Raw genomic sequence first — 16,644 nt, forward strand, 5'->3', positions numbered from 1 at the left:
GCGCAGCTACACCAGAGGAGGGAATAACCCGTTGTACGCAAGCCCATGACCTTGCCCAGGCTGTGCATTTGAACTGGTACAAGGAGCATTGCAGGGTCCCCATTCTTAGTTCACTGTTAACCTATCTTTGAGATGTATACTGTCTGTCTGAAACCAAACTAAGGAGAACCTTTGTGTGTGTGTGTGTATCTGTGTGTGGGCGTATGTGTGCGTGCTCTGTTTTTGTCTCCTCTCCACTCCAGGTTTTCACTGGAATTTTCACAGCAGAAATGTTCCTGAAGCTCATAGCCATGGACCCCTACTATTATTTCCAAGAAGGTTGGAACATTTTTGACGGATTTATTGTCTCCCTCAGTTTAATGGAACTGGGTCTAGCAGACGTGGAAGGGCTTTCAGTGCTGCGATCTTTCCGATTGGTATTCCATATTTCTCCCATTTCTTTTTAAAGTTTCCTGTCTTGCAGCTACTAGAAAACCTTTTACATAAGTTATTCTGGTTAAAAATATTCATTGGTTCTGTTTGGAGGAGAGGGGGAAATTCTATGGTTGTGAGTTGTTGTTTCTCTCAAAAAATTTTTTTTCTTTGAGTGCTGCTCCCTATGTAAAAGTGGCAAAGAGTCCTGGGGCACCTTATAGACCAACAGACGTATTGGAGCATAAGCTTTCGTGGGTGAATACCCACTTCTTCAGATGCATGTAGTGGAAATTTCCAGAAGGCTTCCTATGTGTATTCCACACATGGATACGCATGCGCACCTTACACCCCAGTCTGGAAATGCTAACCAGCAGTGTCAATTGGCCTGCACATGCTCAGTAGGTCTCCTCTTGCTCCTGACCAAAGGTATAAGACAGTGTGGGCCAACGCCTCTCCAATTCCTTCTTACCACTGCAGGGCCTGAGCTGGAATCCTGTGTCCTTAGATTTCCCCAGCTTTTTATAGAACCAGTAAATAGATTTGTAAATAGTTTTTATACTTCTTAGCCTGTTAGTATAGTTAGGTATCATAGCTTGTTTTCCCTGGCTGGGGACTCTCACTCCCCATGGTCAGGGACTATGCCTAGAAAAACTACATCTCAATGGGACCTCAATCTCGTCCTGTTGACACTCACCAGACCACCTTTTGAACCTTTGGTGACATGTTCCATGCCTCATCTGTCCATGAAAATTGCATTTTTAGTGGCTGTTACTTCATGCAGGAGGGTCAGTGAGCCGGAAGCCATCATGGTAGACCTCCTTATACAGTTTTTCACAAGGAAAAGGTATCCCTTCACCTACATCCTAAATTTCTCCCCAAGGTTGTTCCTGAATTCCATGGCAACGAAAGTATTCACTTACCTGTCTTTTTCCCAACCCCCCATGCTTCTGCCAAAGAGAAGAGACTTCATTGCCTCAGTGTCTGATGTGCCCTGGCATTCTACCTGCAAAGAACCAAGCCTATCAGAAAGTCACCAAGACTTTTTATTTCCATAGCAGAAAGATTGCGAGGTCAAGCTCTGTCCTCTCAGAGAATCTCTAAGTGGGTCTCGGGATGCATTGAGTGCTACACGTTAGCACGCACCCCTCCTCCTGGCAGTGCTAGGAGCATAGGTCTCCTCTACAGCGTCCCTGCAGGAAGGGCCCAATACAAGACATATGTAGGGTAGCCATCTGGAGCTCCATCCACACGTTCGCGAGACTTACTCAATAGTGCAGGCCTCCACTGCGGATGCAGCAGTGGGGTCTATGGTACTGCAAGCATCTTTGCTGCTGGCTTTCAGGCACTCCCCCCCATCCCCCGCCCAAGTGTGAGCTCTACTTGTCAATCACCTATGTGTGGAAAACACATAAGGACCAGCACTTGAAGAAGAAATGGAGGTTACTTGCTGTAACTGGAGGTTGTTCGAGATGTCTGGTCCCTATCTGTATTCCATTATCCTCCTCTGCTTTGGATCCTGTTGAATTTGCAGTAACAAGAGGATCTGGACAGGTGTTTGCTCACCCTGCCTCTTATACCCTTGGTCTGGAGCACTAGGAGACCTACTGTGCATGTGCAGGGCAATGGACATTGCTTGTTAGAATTTCCAGACTCAGGCACACCCATGCATGGAATACAGGTAGGGACCACACACCTCGAAGAGCCTCCAGGTACAGTAAGTAACTTCCATTTTAAAAACGGATCATTGAATTTTCATGAGTAAATTCTGCTCCATTCCAAAACAAGAACTTTAAAACTTGTTTTTTCCTCTGACTAAAATCCAAATGTAAAGTTTCTTTAAAATTTCAAATCATTCATTGCACTGTTTGTTATAACAGAAAGCTAATAACTTTTTTCACTTGCTAAATGAACCATTATCGAAATGGGTAAAAGGTCCTTCTGGAACAACACTGGCACCCAGTAAAATAATAATTTCAGAGACTAAGCTCTGGAAAGAGAAACATTTGTGTTATAAAAGCTTATATTGGTAATAGTCTCTGGTTTTCAGTTTTAATTTATGCTAATTTTCAGTGATTTTGTCTACTTTAGTGCCTTGTAAAGAAAACATTTTCTAGGACATTGTTTTATAATCTTGCCTGAATTGTGTCTGTAGATATCTGAGCAGAAATTGGTGGTTTCATTAGCAATTAAATTAATGCACATGTTGACAATTTTTTTTTAACATGTTGTAGGCTAGTTTCTGTTATTGTTTGCATCCTATATTTTACTAGCCTGAGTGCAATCACACATGAGATGTTGAGTGTGATCAAAACATGCACTAAGCAAAGCATGAATAGGGGGTGGGACAGGCTGTAATTTACAGTGTAAACACGATGCTGCTAATTTAATTGAAAGACCCCTTTTTGTGTGTGGGATATGTATTTCCCTCCCCCACAATATTTGTTTCTGAAGTTAAAATGGGTGTCATTCTACCAATCTTTGTTTCCAAGTTTAAACTGAACTCTGGAACCCTTGTTATTGTTTGTTGCTGGAAGTCTGTAAACGCACTCAGTGCTAGTCATCCATAAAGGGTGAAGCAGACTCTGCCCTGAAGAGCTTGTGGTGTAAGAAACTGAAAAAGGTGCAAGGTGCTGAGCACCTGCAGGTCCCACTGACGTCCGTGAGAGTTGTCATCTCACAGGATCTGGCCATAAGGGTTATATACAGCTCTTCTGAATTAGGACCTCGTCCTGCTTGCAATTAAATCCATGGGAATGTTGCTAACTGGCTTCACTGGGAATGAGATTGGGCTCTTATATTTTAATAGTGCTGTTCAGCGCCTGGTTCTATAAGCTGTCTGTGCATGGCCCTAATATCAAAGCAATGGGAGCTCCCCAGTTAGCAGGCAGTGCAGTGGTGGTTGGTAATTGTGAATTGTCCTTTGCTGCATCTTCCTTGTCTTCTGAGGCAGATTTCTTAGGCTATGTCTACACTGGCAAGAGAAAGACAAAACTTTTGTCATTCGGAGGTGTAAAAAAACACACACACACCCCCGAAAGACACAAGTTTTGTTGATGACAAGCACCAGTGTGAACAGCACTGTGTCAGCAGGAGAGACAGCAAGCAGCAGCTACCCTGCGCGCCTGTTAGCAGCCCGGGTGCAATGGCACAGCCATGTCACTAAAAGATGCATACTGTAGACATAGCCTTAGTCTTCTGCCACTCCCCTTCCCCAATCCATTCCCATCATTCTACATAAATGACTGAGAGTGGAAGGGTACTGAATCCACTCAGCTCTTGTATTGCATGAGACATGAGGTAGCTCAGCTGCACGTTGGGAGAGGAAGGATAGCTTTTAAAGGGTCCACTTCAGTGTAAGGTTCTTAGCTTGGCATTACAACAAAACAAGCAGTCCATTCTAACCTGGGCCATGTACTTTGTTCAGAGGCAGTCCTCAGTTGTTCGGAGGACTAAAAACAAACTACCAAAAGGCAGTCCAGGCTGGGTGTATGTTATGCTGTAGCAAAGTGAGATAATTGGCATGTTAGGGCCTGATTTTTCAGAAGCGTTGAGCACCAGTAGCCTCCAGCAGCTTAATCTAGAGTTAGGGGTGCTCAGAACATTCGAAAACTGAGCCCTGGCGGTAGGGCCAAATGTTTGAAAGGGCCATGGCCCAGCATGCTCAGCCTGGTGCTAGGCATTCCCAAATGGGGCCAGATTTTCCAAAAAATTCAGTGCTCAGCAGCTTTCATTGGGACACTTAAGTTCAGCTTTTGAAAGTTTGGTCAATTATTCAGAGGCCTAATTGGAAGATGAGTTCTTTGGAAATCTGTCCCCAGTTATGAGTGCTGAGCACTCTGGGATATCAGGCCCTTCTTGTCCAGAGGGAAGACTGAAAGGCATTTGTAAAAAGATATTAACCTTTGGGCACCTGATTTCATGTGGCTCATTTCATCCATCTCTCAAGAGTTTCCAAAGCCAGAAGGAAACTTGATTTTTTTCTTTTCAAACATGAAATTAATTTGGGAGCATGAGGGGAACTGAATACAAAACATACAAGGCCAAATTCAGAGAGGTGCTGAGCATCGCCCACTCCCATTGACTTCAGTGGTAGAGGTCTGAGTTCCGCATCCCTTAGAATCTAGGACTTGTCACCATAATGATTTCTCTGTGGATTTGTCTTTTTGTTTTTGAAGAAGATGGATTAAGTGTGGTTTGTATCTCTTTGTTTTTGGTTTCTTTATGTAGCTGAGAGTCTTCAAGCTGGCGAAGTCCTGGCCCACTCTGAACATGCTGATAAAAATCATTGGTAACTCAGTGGGTGCCTTGGGAAACCTGACCTTGGTGCTGGCCATCATCGTGTTCATCTTTGCTGTGGTGGGCATGCAGCTCTTTGGCAAGAGCTACAAGGAGTGTGTCTGCAAGATCAACGTGGAGTGTGTGCTACCCCGCTGGCACATGCATGATTTCTTCCACTCCTTCCTTATTGTCTTCCGCGTGCTGTGTGGGGAGTGGATTGAGACTATGTGGGATTGTATGGAAGTGGCAGGACAGGCCATGTGCTTGATTGTCTTCATGATGGTCATGGTCATCGGGAATTTAGTGGTCAGTAAATGATTTGCTTATTGTCTTATTGATTGCTTGTGGGTGGGGAGGCAGTGGTGAGACCACAGGACTGTCACTGGGTTCTACCATGGACTTTGTGTGGCCTTGGGTACAAATCATTTAGGCCTCTGATTCTGGATGCCCAGCATTAGAGACCCTTGTGGCTTGTGTTCAGAGGTCTGGAGCAGTTGCATGTTGGAACTTGGGGGTGCTTAGAGCTTCTGAAAATCCGCCAGTAGATTCCTAAAGTTGGGCACCCAAAGTTAAGCTCTGATCCTGTAAGGTTAAGTATGTGTATAGTTGTACTTTGTTGCATGATTGGGGTCTTAAAGCCCACTTTTGAAAATATGGACTTTAACCTCTCTGCCCCCAAAGTCTGCTCTCATTTACTTTGCTGTAACTCCAGAATAGTCTGGATTTAAACCAGGGTAAATGGGAACAGAATTTGGTTCTCCATTTACCCATTTGTAAAACGGGTATAGTAAATACATGTCTGCCTCATAGGGCTGCTGTGAGTTTAATTAAATGTTTATAAAGTGCTTTGAGATCTTGTGGTGAAACTGGTCCTGCTTTATGGAATAAGAAAAACTTTAAATTTTGGATAAAAATCAGTTTTCACATCAATCATTCAAAAATGTGAATTTTCACATACTAGAGTGCAAACCCTGTTTCACAAAATTTCAGGCACCCCCCCATTTCTCCTGACCTCAACCCAATTTTTAAATCATCCAAAACAAGATTTCAAATAATTTTTTAAACAATTTTGCACCACAGCCTTATGTTTAATATATGAGGTTGTATCCAGAATTACTTCCTAAACTCCCTATGAATTAAGTAGGTAAAAGGATAAATTAGCCTTCAAATGTCAGTTCATCCTGAAATCTCTGTTAATATTTAAATTGTTGGTGATGGCATTGTGACCTCAGAGTATTATTTTACTACTTTAACCCATTTATGCTCCAGTCCAGCAAAGCACTTAAGCATTTGCTTAATTTTAAGCATGTGAATAATCCTATTGAATTTGATAAGACAGCTCCATGCTTAATTGCTTTGCAGGATCAGGTGCTCATTGGGTGCCCATCACAAAAGCATCCACCTACTCTGTTATAAAAGCCAGTGGTACAAAACTATCAGTCAAAGGATATTGACCCACACATGCTATGATGGGCTAAAGGAATCTGACAAGAAGAAAACCCAGTTTTTGCACTAAAACAAAATGATAGAGGGGAAGGAGGGGAAAGCAGGGGAAGGCCTCCAAAGTCTTTTTAAAGTCTCTAAATCAAGATTGGGAAGTTCCTTTCTAAAAACTGTGCTCTAGCTCAGTCATACAATGTAGGCTGGATGAAGATCAGTGGGTGAAATTGCATGGCTTGTTATGTGGGAGGTCAGACTAGATAACCATGATGATCCCTTCTTGCCTTAAATTCTGTGAAAAAGTTGATGGGGGCGGGAGAAAAGATCAAGGACAGACCAGTGGAAACACTCATCGTGTCTTAAAGCAGCCAGCAAGAGACTCCTCCTGGACTTCCCCTGCAAGGACTTGTGCCAGCAAAGGGTCTTGACAGAGAAAGTCGTCCTCTTTGCTTTGCTCTAGGGGCTGGAAATAGACAAGGGCAGAGACTAAGGCCACGGTGGTGACCGATCGAATCCTTATTTTTAATAGGCTCCCTTTGAGTTTGAGATGGGACCAAACGACAATGCTAGATCTAAATCTCTTGGAACTTGGCAGCTCAGGGCCCATCTCTAGCTTTTATACCTTGACCCCCAGACACGCAATGAGCTGCATGCAGGGCTACCCTGCACAGCACCGGGCCTCACTGATTCCAACCTGGTGACATGCTCCTGAGGGCTCCCATGCACGGAGCTCATTGCAGGATCGGGGCCTTGTTTTAAGTTCTGGATTTGTCAATAGCTTTATCGGGTACCAGCACTGGTTTTCAGTGTGGTGCTTGTGGATTTTGTTCTGCAGCTCCCATTAGTGTCAGCGGCTCAGGTGGCTAAATGCTCATATGCAGCTTCGCTGTAATGTGTCCGCACAATGTCAGAGCTCTGCCAAACGTGATCTCTTCTCCTTCAGGTGCTGAACTTGTTCTTGGCTTTGCTGCTGAGCTCTTTCAGTGCAGATAACTTAGCAGCAACAGATGATGATGGGGAGATGAACAACCTGCAAATAGCAGTCATTCGCATCAAGCAGGGAATCGCCTGGATCAAGGTGAAAGCACATGAGTTCATGCAGGCGCATTTCAAGCAGAGAGAGGCGGATGAGGTCAAACCCTTGGACGAGTTGTATGAAAAGAAGGTGAACTGCATCGCTAACCACACAGGGGCTGATATCAACAGGGACATTGATTATCCAAAGAATGGTAATGGCACCACCAGCGGGATTGGGAGCAGTGTGGAGAAATACATCATAGATGAAGACCACATGTCCTTCATCAATAACCCCAATCTCACCGTTCGGGTACCCATTGCTGTGGGTGAGTCAGACTTTGAAAACCTCAATACAGAAGACTTCAGCAGCGATACAGATCCCAATGGCAGCAAGGAGGTAGGATGGATGCTCAATATTTGCTTTAACCACATGTCCATTTCACAGCTACAGGTAACCTCTATTGAGAGAGAAGCATTGCAAGGGAAGGAAGGCTGGTCTCATGGCTCAGGCACAGGATTTTGCAGCTGGGGAGTCTGAATTCTGTTCCCTGCTTTTGTTGTTAATTTGTACTGTGATAATGCCTAGGAGCTCCAGTCATAGATCGGGACCCCAATGTGCTAATCCCCATGAAAACACAAAATAAAAAGACAGTCCCTGCCCCAAGGAACTTACAACCCCAAATATAAGACATGAGGCAGGAAGTAGATACTGACAGTCAGCTCTTCCACAGATTGTTCCAGTGTGATCTTGGGCAAGGGGGGGGCATAATTCATTCATTATAGTACAGAGATCTGTAGAAGCTCTATTAAATTGAGCAGAATAGAAGACAGTCCCTGCCTTAAGGAGATTACAGTCTAATCTCTGTATTGCACTCTCCTCCTCTATAAAATAGGGATAACACTTTTAGATTCAAATGCCCAGCCATTATCAACATGCTTTTATTGTCCCATCAGTGATGTGTTTCTCTTGGCCTTGTGGCTAAAATCAAGTGCAGTGTTTAACATTGGGTGTGTCACCTTCAGTGAATTAAATGAAGAAGAAAAAATTTGGCTACAGGGGAACGATAGCTTTCTGGCTGATGCATAGGCCTAGGTGTCAAGGCATCTGAGTTATATTCTTGACAGTGTCATAGATTGCCCTATGTGATCTTAGGCAAGGAACAGCACCTGTCTGCCTCAGTTTCCCAGTCATTAAACTGGGAGAATACCATCAGTTCACAGGAGTTGGTGGTTAAGGATTCAGTAACTATCTTCTGTAAAGTGGTTTGTGGTCCTAACATGGAAGATGTCACACATGACCTAAATGTTTATCATTGTTGTAATAATTGTTGTGTGTTAATGCACTGCCATTCAGTCACTATAATATTGCATTTTAAGGGGTAAAGATGGGTCTGAAATGTGATTCCCACCCCCACAAAAAATTGCAAAAGTTCAGTTTTGATTCCCTATCTGCACTACGATCTTTAAGACTTGAAAACTGATGACTAAATATCCTAATCAGAATGCCTGATTCACAGTTAGTGTCCCAGACCATCCTGACAACAGCCAGGAAATAGATTTTCTTTGAGGCAGATTTGGTGGGCAAATTGTTAGTTTCCTCTGCTAAGGAGGTAGATCCCATATAGAGTCGCTGTGAAAATTCATCTTTGGGTTTACCTGACTGAGGTGGTTGTTGGGGGTTCTTTTTGTGTTAAAGAAACTGGATGATACTAGCTCTTCTGAGGGCAGCACCATTGATATAAAGCCAGAGGTAGAGGAAGTCCCTGTGGAGGCACCAGAAGAATATCTGGACCCAGATGCATGCTTCACAGAAGGTGAGTTAAGCACAGATGTAGATATGGGCCTCTGAGTTGGTGTTGTGACCCATATCTAGTGTAGCTTAGCCTAGAGTTTAGGTCTGGGGCTGGATCAGTGCTAGGGATTGTTAAAGATCCCCAATTCTGCAGACATGAGTAAATTATAGTCACACTAAGGATTTGCAGGATTTAGGCCTTTGGAGACCAGGTGGTGTTGCCACGGTCTAGACTGTTAACAGCTAAGGAAGGTTCTCCTTCAGGGAAAGTTGCTGGCACCAGGGATTTTGAAGCAAGAGAATTTGGGTTTAATTGCTGCTGCTGTGAGGATACTTGTGGCCACAATGTTTGACAGAGCCATCATGAAGTCATATGTGGCCACTGATTTGTTAGAATAATTCCCATAGCAAAGATATTTTAAATGGTTTGAGGTGATTTTATCACCGAGTTCTCTCTCTGTTGCTTTCTGGTGAATTGTGGCTGCCTCGCTGAGTATAATTATTTTAAACTGGCTGCTAGTAAACTGATGTAAAGCTAGGCATTCAGATACTACAGTGACAGGAATTAGCATAAGGACCTGGAAGAGGGGTGGATTGATTGGATGGATACATTTTACTTTTAACTGAAATGCAACCAGCTTAAGATTTTAGAGGAGCAAAGTCACTTTTATGCAAAGACCCTTCTGTTCTTACAATATCCTGTCTCCTACCCCCAATAAAAATCCTCTCACACTCACTCCTTTCCACGTTGCCCCCATGCAGGTTGTGTGCAGCGCTTTAAGTGCTGTCAGGTCAGTATTGAAGATGGGCTGGGCAAATCCTGGTGGATCTTGAGGAAGACCTGTTTTCTGATTGTGGAGCACAACTGGTTCGAGACTTTCATCATCTTCATGATCCTACTGAGCAGTGGAGCCCTGGTAAGTGAGTTTTGGAAGTCTGTGAAGCCAAATTACATTATACGGGGCTCTTCTCCTAGTGTACTGAGAGCTATTTATGGGCATTTTGGTGGCAAAACACCATCTCTCCTTGGAGAGGTTGGGGAATGAAGAATAAACTTGTGATTTATTGTTAATGATTTGTATTGCAATGGGCCCCCTTTGTGCTAGGTGCTATTCAAAAACCTAGCGAGACATGGTCACTGTCCTGAAGGTTTTCCAATCTAACTTAAAGTAAGACGCAAAACTAGGAGCCTTGAAATCCGAGTTCTAATCCTTGCTTTGCCACAAACTCAGTGAGTGACCATTGGTAAAACCACTTCACCTTTCTGGGCCTTAATTTGCCCATGATGCTGTTGGGATAGCAATACTTTCTTTAACATTTGTTCAGCTCCTGGAGACCTTCAGATTGGAGGCACTGTGTGGGTGCAAACTGGGATGCATGGTTCTGATGCTGCAGCCATGTTTCTAGAGGATGAAGTTCTTCTACTAGTGAAAGACCTCATCTGATTTTTTCCCAGATCTTTGATGAGAATCAGCTTCTTGGGTATTTAGTGGATTGTGCTATACAGTGAATGAAAAAATGCAGTACATTTAAGCTGCAAATTCCAGTTCAACAGAATTCCCGTGCTTCTCCAGCTTCTCTTTCGTACCTTTGGCCAGACTGCTCAGAGGGTCTCTGCACCCATAACTGGAGCTGGATTTTTTTTTATTTTTTTTTTTTAAGTGCTCAGCTTCCATTTAGGCATCAAAATAAATTGTAAGATTTTCAGAAGAGCTCAGCACACTAGATGCATGTTGAGAGCTGAGCTGTTTTGAAAATCTGTAAGCATCACAATAGGAGATACTGGGTGTTGAGCACTTTTGAAAAACTGTCCCTCAATTAGATGCCTAAAAGGAAGCTGAGTTCCTTTGAAAATCTATCTCCATGGGCTTGTCTACACTGGACTTCTTTGCATCCGTGCAAATGTGCTGCCTTGGTGTAAAAAATGACTTCCACTGGTGCAGCTTACCCTCATTTAAATGAGCTGCTGGTTTGTTGCACATTCAGTGGCAAATCTTATGTAATGACAAGTGGCATTTGATTATTTCCCAGGCCTTTGAGGATATTTACATAGAACAGAGAAAGACCATCCGGACCATGCTGGAGTATGCAGACAAGGTCTTCACCTACATTTTCATTCTGGAGATGTTGCTGAAGTGGTGCGCTTATGGATTCGTCAAGTTCTTCACCAACGCCTGGTGCTGGCTGGATTTCCTCATTGTGGCTGTATGTATTTTCTGCTTCTTATCTCTGGCTGGGAAAAATAAATTTTATCTGGGGGGTGGGGATGGGGGTGTAACGCTGTGCTCATGAAAAGGGTCCAATAGATGATGTATCTCACTAGGAAGCGGGTTCAATCCCATGTGTACATAGCTCTCCAAAACTGGGAAAAGGACAGAACCATCCAGACAAGCAGAGCTACTGGGGATTGTTCTATGCAACTGCGGAATTTCTACACCACAGGTCTTAATAGATACGTACAAAGGAAGGGTTTCCATCCTCTGGCTCATGCTGTGTTAGCATTGCTCTTTCTGAAGGACCTGTACATTGAGGAAGTTATAGAAAGAGTTCAGTAGAGTGTAAAGAATTTGTGCTACAAATGAACATACCCTGACTCCAGGCCAGCTGAAGCGACATCTTCTGTCTCCACATAGTTTGTATGAGACACCAATGGGAGAAAGTTCAGCAGGTGGAATCTTTCAATGCTGCCACCTGGTGACATCCATGCACACTCTAGATATTGGGTGCTCGGGCCAATGGGTCTGTTCAAAGCTTTGTAGAACTCCAGGTACTTTCAATTCAAGTGAAGAAAACCCTTACAAGGCTAGATAAAGTTTGTCTTTATTCCTCTTTGCTAAAGAGGATCCAATACCCAGAAGAAAAGGGCTGATCCTGACATTTGGGGATATGGACAGCAACTTGGTGTAGGGTAGATGTAAGTTGATCAAAGGGGTAGACCTTCAACATGGACAAACTAGCATAGAGACCCACATAGAGAGAGCTGGTTGAAGGAATACACTGAAGGGATAAAATGAATAGGAGAAGAAGGGAAATGTTAGCTAGATAATTTATGGAATAGAAAACAACAAAAGTATTTAAAACATGATGGGTAACATTTTCAAAAGCACCTACATGACTCAGCCTTTGAAGTGCTAGAGTCCCTTCTCAGAATGGGATTTTAGGCTCCCATGTTCCTCAGGTACTTCTGAAAATTGTATTTGTGTGCATTCAAAACATCCATCTGTGAGGCAGTGTCCTAGCTGAGGGCCCAGAGGACCTGCTGCACCAATCAGCCCAGACAAATGATAGAATATTAAGCTGAGAAAAGGCCTTTCTGAGTCTCTTGCTGGGAGACGGAAAATTCTTCTTCGAGTGATTGTTCACATCGATTCCAATCAGGGTGTGCGCATGCTGCGTGCACGGTCATTGGAAAGTTTTCCCTTAGCAGCTCCCGTCAGGTTGGCTCTGAAGCCCCCTGGAGTGGTGCCTTCATGGTGCTCAATATATAACCCTGCCGACCCAACCCCCCTTCAGTTCCTTCTTACCGTCCGTGACGGCCATTGGAACTGCGTTCACTTGCATTGCAAGTGCTTCCCTTAGTTTTCTTCTTTAGCCTGTAGTTTTCTAATCTACATCGAGCACACTAAGCCTTTCAGGAAATGGAACCAGCTGTTTCTTACGGTGGCAGACCGGATGAAAGGGCTCCCGGTCTCTTCCCAATGCATTTCTTCCTGGATCACAGACTGCATCCGCACACGCTGCAAGCTGGCTAAGGTCCCAGCCTCGGTTATTACAGTACACTTCACAAGGGCACAAGCCTAGTCAGCAGCTTTCCTGGCCCAGATCCCCATTCAGGAGATCTGCAGAGGGGCAACCTGGTCATCAGTGCATACATTTAACATTCACTATGCTATCACCCAGCATTCCAGAGATGATGCGGCATTCAGCAGAGCGATGCTCCAGTCAGCGATTCCTTAACTCCAACCCCATCTCCGGGGGAGAGCTTGGGAGTCACCTGATTGGAATTGACGTGAACAAGCACTCGAAGAAGAAAAAAATGGTTACTCACTTTCTCGTAATTGTTGTTCTTTGGAATGTGGTGTTCACATCCAGTCCACTGCTCACTCTCCTTTACCCTCTGTCGGAGTAGCTGGCAAGAAGGAACTGAAGGGGAGGGGGGCTGGGTCGGCAGGATTATATATTGAGCGCCATGAAGGTGCCACTCCAGGAGCTGCTAAGGGAAAACTTTCAGACGACCGTGCACGCAACACGCGCGCACCGTGAATGGAATGGATGTGAAGAACACATCTCGAAGAACAACAGTTACCAGAAGGTGAGTAACTTTTTTTTCTGAGTAGGATTTACTTGGGCTGTACAAGTCTTCTTCTGTACACGTCTTCTGCAGTTTCCACAGTATGCATCCGATGAAGTGGGCTGTAGCTCACGAAAGCTCATGCTCAAATAAATTGGTGAGTCTCTAAGGTGCCACAAGTACGCTTTTTCTTTTTGCGAATACAGACTAACACGGCTGTTACTCTGAAACCTGTCATTGTGCTGTACAATGGCTATGGGAACTCTAGAAATATCTGAGTAGATGGAAGAATTTTCCCTAGTGTGTTGGGGAACTGCTAACGTGGAGCCAAAAGTGGGATCAAATTATCTGATATTTACTGTAGTAAAATGGATATGCAAAGTTTCCTGTTTGGTCTCTGCTCACTTGGGTGCCCCTCCTCGAAACACAGGTCCTAAGTAACTCTTCTGATCTGTAAAGTCTAGTGAATCTGTAATTCTCTCTTGTTTTACTATATAGTGAAACACAAGACTAAAATTAAAACTCCAAGACCAGACCCTTAACCCCTCCTAAACTGGATTGAGGAAAATGGTTGAGCAAGATTAAATGGATTAGATATACTTTAATAAGAAAAGGTCTGTAGTTAAGCTAGGTAGGAGAAAAATTGTAAAGGTTACTCTGTCCTCATGCTTCATGGTGTGAGCTAATTCCAGCTGGGGTCAGGAAGTGCAGTATTGCACAATTGGCAAATGCAATACAGATTTGTTCACTTCTTTCAAAGCATCAGATTACCGCTAGAGTAAGGATCTCTGCCAGAGCAGATCCTTTTAAAGCCTCTAAAATGGCAGAAGTGGAGTTTGAGTTGAATCTCATGATGGGAACAGTAAATAAGAGGAAATAAGCATTTAAATATAACAATATTCTTGAATGTTATTTTTCAGGTTTGGTAGCATTGGTAAATAACCCTCCTCCTCTGATTCCTAAAGCTTGCTGGGTATACATATGAAGAAAGAGTCTTTTTCTGGGTAATAATAATTAAGGCTTCTGCTTTTCAGTCCATCGGGATTACTTTTGGCATGTACCAATGCCCACTAAACAGCCTATTGAAGTTTCCAGTGAATTGAGTATATAATACTGAATAATGCCATTGAAGGTTGAAATATTCTTTTGTAAGTTCCACTATTTCTTGTCTTGTTCACATTAGGGACCAGGGCATTAATCTAAGGGTGAGGGGCTCAGTGAATGAAGTCTTGGTTGTTTTGTACTTGAAATGCTTGAATTACTTCTGCATTGTGAGTACATTAGAGATGATCCTAGGTCCAGACACTCCCACCCATATCCTGAAGTTTGGATCTGAAACCCCTCACTTGGTCTTTGGTGATGAAGCAGGGCTGTAGATTTTTTGATATGAGCAGCACGTACAAGAGCTGCTCCGCTTTGGAGCCATTTCTAGCCTTATTCCTTCCTCCCCACTAGGCAGAGTTACAGTAGGCATGCCTCCTAACAGCACAGCTTGCTACATCCTTTGATCATTAGAGATTTTTACCTGCAGACCAAGGTCTCGCTCAGCACAATGAGTCAATTCTCATGGAAGCTTATAGCTGATGTCTTTTGATGCACAGATCTGTTTCTCTGAATCTAAGTTTCTAGTCAGTAGGCCAGGCTGCCTTGAGCTCATGCCCAGGGCTGACAACACTGCTGTGCAGCACTGGTTGAGATGGGTTAGAAGAACTTGAACTTAAAACTATATCGCTTCTGCTTGTCTCTGATATAAACTAAAGCTCCTATGTGAGGCATTTGTTTGACATTAGTGAAGAATCCCTGTGTGTTCTCTCATGTAAGAAAGCTCTTTCTAATGTAGGATGGGAGCAGAGGCTAAGGCAATGGACTCAGGCTCGTGTCTGAAATACCGGCACTTGCTGGAACAATGGTTCATACCCACCAGCATCAGTGCAGCCCTGCGACTTTCCAGAGTAGATAGAATGTGTTCCATGAAGGCCACTGTGAGGCTGCTTCTAAGAGTAACCAAGGGCACATGGACAAACGCTTAAAAATGTCGCCTCCTGCCCACTGCTGTGAACCAGCTGGTGATGGTCAAATCTGAAGATGGAGAAAAGCAGGAGTCCTATTCATGAGCAGTAAAATGAAATTGAATCTTCATCCTACAATGTCAGCAATCCCACTTCCTCCATGCCCCCTTACACACGCCTCAGGCAGCTCCTCCCACAGATCAGTTCAAACGCATGTCCACACACCACGCTCATTTCGGGGCCTATTTGAAACACTGAAATGCACCTGCTTTTTCCGAGATACCAAAGATCCTGATGCTTCTGTCAGAAAAAAGTGGGCAGTGGCTGAGATTACTAAACTCTTTTCTTGCTTTAGAATGAGATTCCTTCACTCCTAAATCCCTTAACCTTGGTGTTCATCTCCCTGTACCTGGCAGGGTATGTGACTCAAGCTCAAATGTATGTGACTATGGTGAGGGAAGAGAAAAATAATGTGTCTCATACTGGGTAGAGTTACTGTTCTGGAAAACTGTGATAGACCGTGACTATGTAACCCCCAGGTCCATGTATTGTGTGTCCCCTTCTATCCCTGATCTGTTGCGGCCCCCGTCTGACTCTTCACATCAGGAAGTACATACTCATACTTTCAGCTCTGACAGTCCCTGGTCCAAACCACTGCATATCAAGCAAGAAGACAGCTGTCATAAATATGACAGAGGATACATCTACACAGCAACCCCCTCCAACCCCCACCTCCCTGCAGCAGCAGTCTCAGAGCCCAGGTTAACTCACTCAGGCTCGCAGGGCTTGAGCTGCAGGGCTAAAAACAGCAGTGTAGATTTTTAGGTTTGGGCTGGAGCCAGGCTTCCACCTCACAGGGTTTCAAAGCCCAGGTTCTAGCCTGAACATCTACCCTGCTATTTTAGGCTTACATTGAGAGCCCCTCCCACCTCCCCAAGTCAGTTGACCTAGTCTCTGAGACTCACTGCTGCGGTTTTTTGCCATGTAGATGTACTCAGAGAGACTTGAATCAATAGCCCAGACCAAAGCATCCCTGAATATTGGAGCATTAGAAATCTGGTCCTGAATTTGGTTCCTTGAGCCCATTTCTAGAATGAACTGGCATCATCCTTAAAGTTCATTTACCGCTGAATGCCTCAGTTTCTCCGTGTTTTAAAGGAGGATAAAAATTCACTGTTAGGAACTGCATCCTGTTATGAGGATTAACTAGCTAATGATTGATAAGGAAAATGGCTGTGTAAGGGCTCAGTTATTTCATGATACATAATGATCAACTGACATTTTTAAATGGTTTAGATACTTGTCCTTATGTGTCTCTGTAGTGTAACAGTGGTTGATTTTAAATCACAAGCGCTCTTATGGGAGGCCGATGAATGTGTTGATGGTGAAGGACAGTTATTATA

The 16,644-nt window shown here is 43.9% G+C and overlaps 1 protein-coding gene across 3 annotated transcripts in view; it reads left to right on the forward strand.

Moving 5' to 3' along the window:
* The window catches only part of SCN8A (sodium voltage-gated channel alpha subunit 8), a gene marked incomplete at its 5' end in the record, with an annotated part of 113,857 nt that overhangs the window by 78,638 nt on the left and 18,575 nt on the right, over positions 1-16,644 (forward strand). For all 3 annotated transcript variants that reach the window (XM_084610444.1, XM_084610442.1, XM_084610443.1), the window contains 6 exons: positions 243-416; positions 4,642-4,998; positions 7,076-7,546; positions 8,846-8,963; positions 9,704-9,858; positions 10,973-11,146. In XM_084610444.1, coding sequence (XP_084466570.1) covers positions 243-416; positions 4,642-4,998; positions 7,076-7,546; positions 8,846-8,963; positions 9,704-9,858; positions 10,973-11,146 — 1,449 coding nt within the window. The remainder of the gene's footprint in view (positions 1-242; positions 417-4,641; positions 4,999-7,075; positions 7,547-8,845; positions 8,964-9,703; positions 9,859-10,972; positions 11,147-16,644) is intronic.

Source organism: Lepidochelys olivacea (assembly GCF_965140295.1).
Source record: "Lepidochelys olivacea isolate rLepOli2 genome assembly, chromosome: 20".
Classification (NCBI taxonomy): domain Eukaryota; kingdom Metazoa; phylum Chordata; order Testudines; family Cheloniidae; genus Lepidochelys; species Lepidochelys olivacea.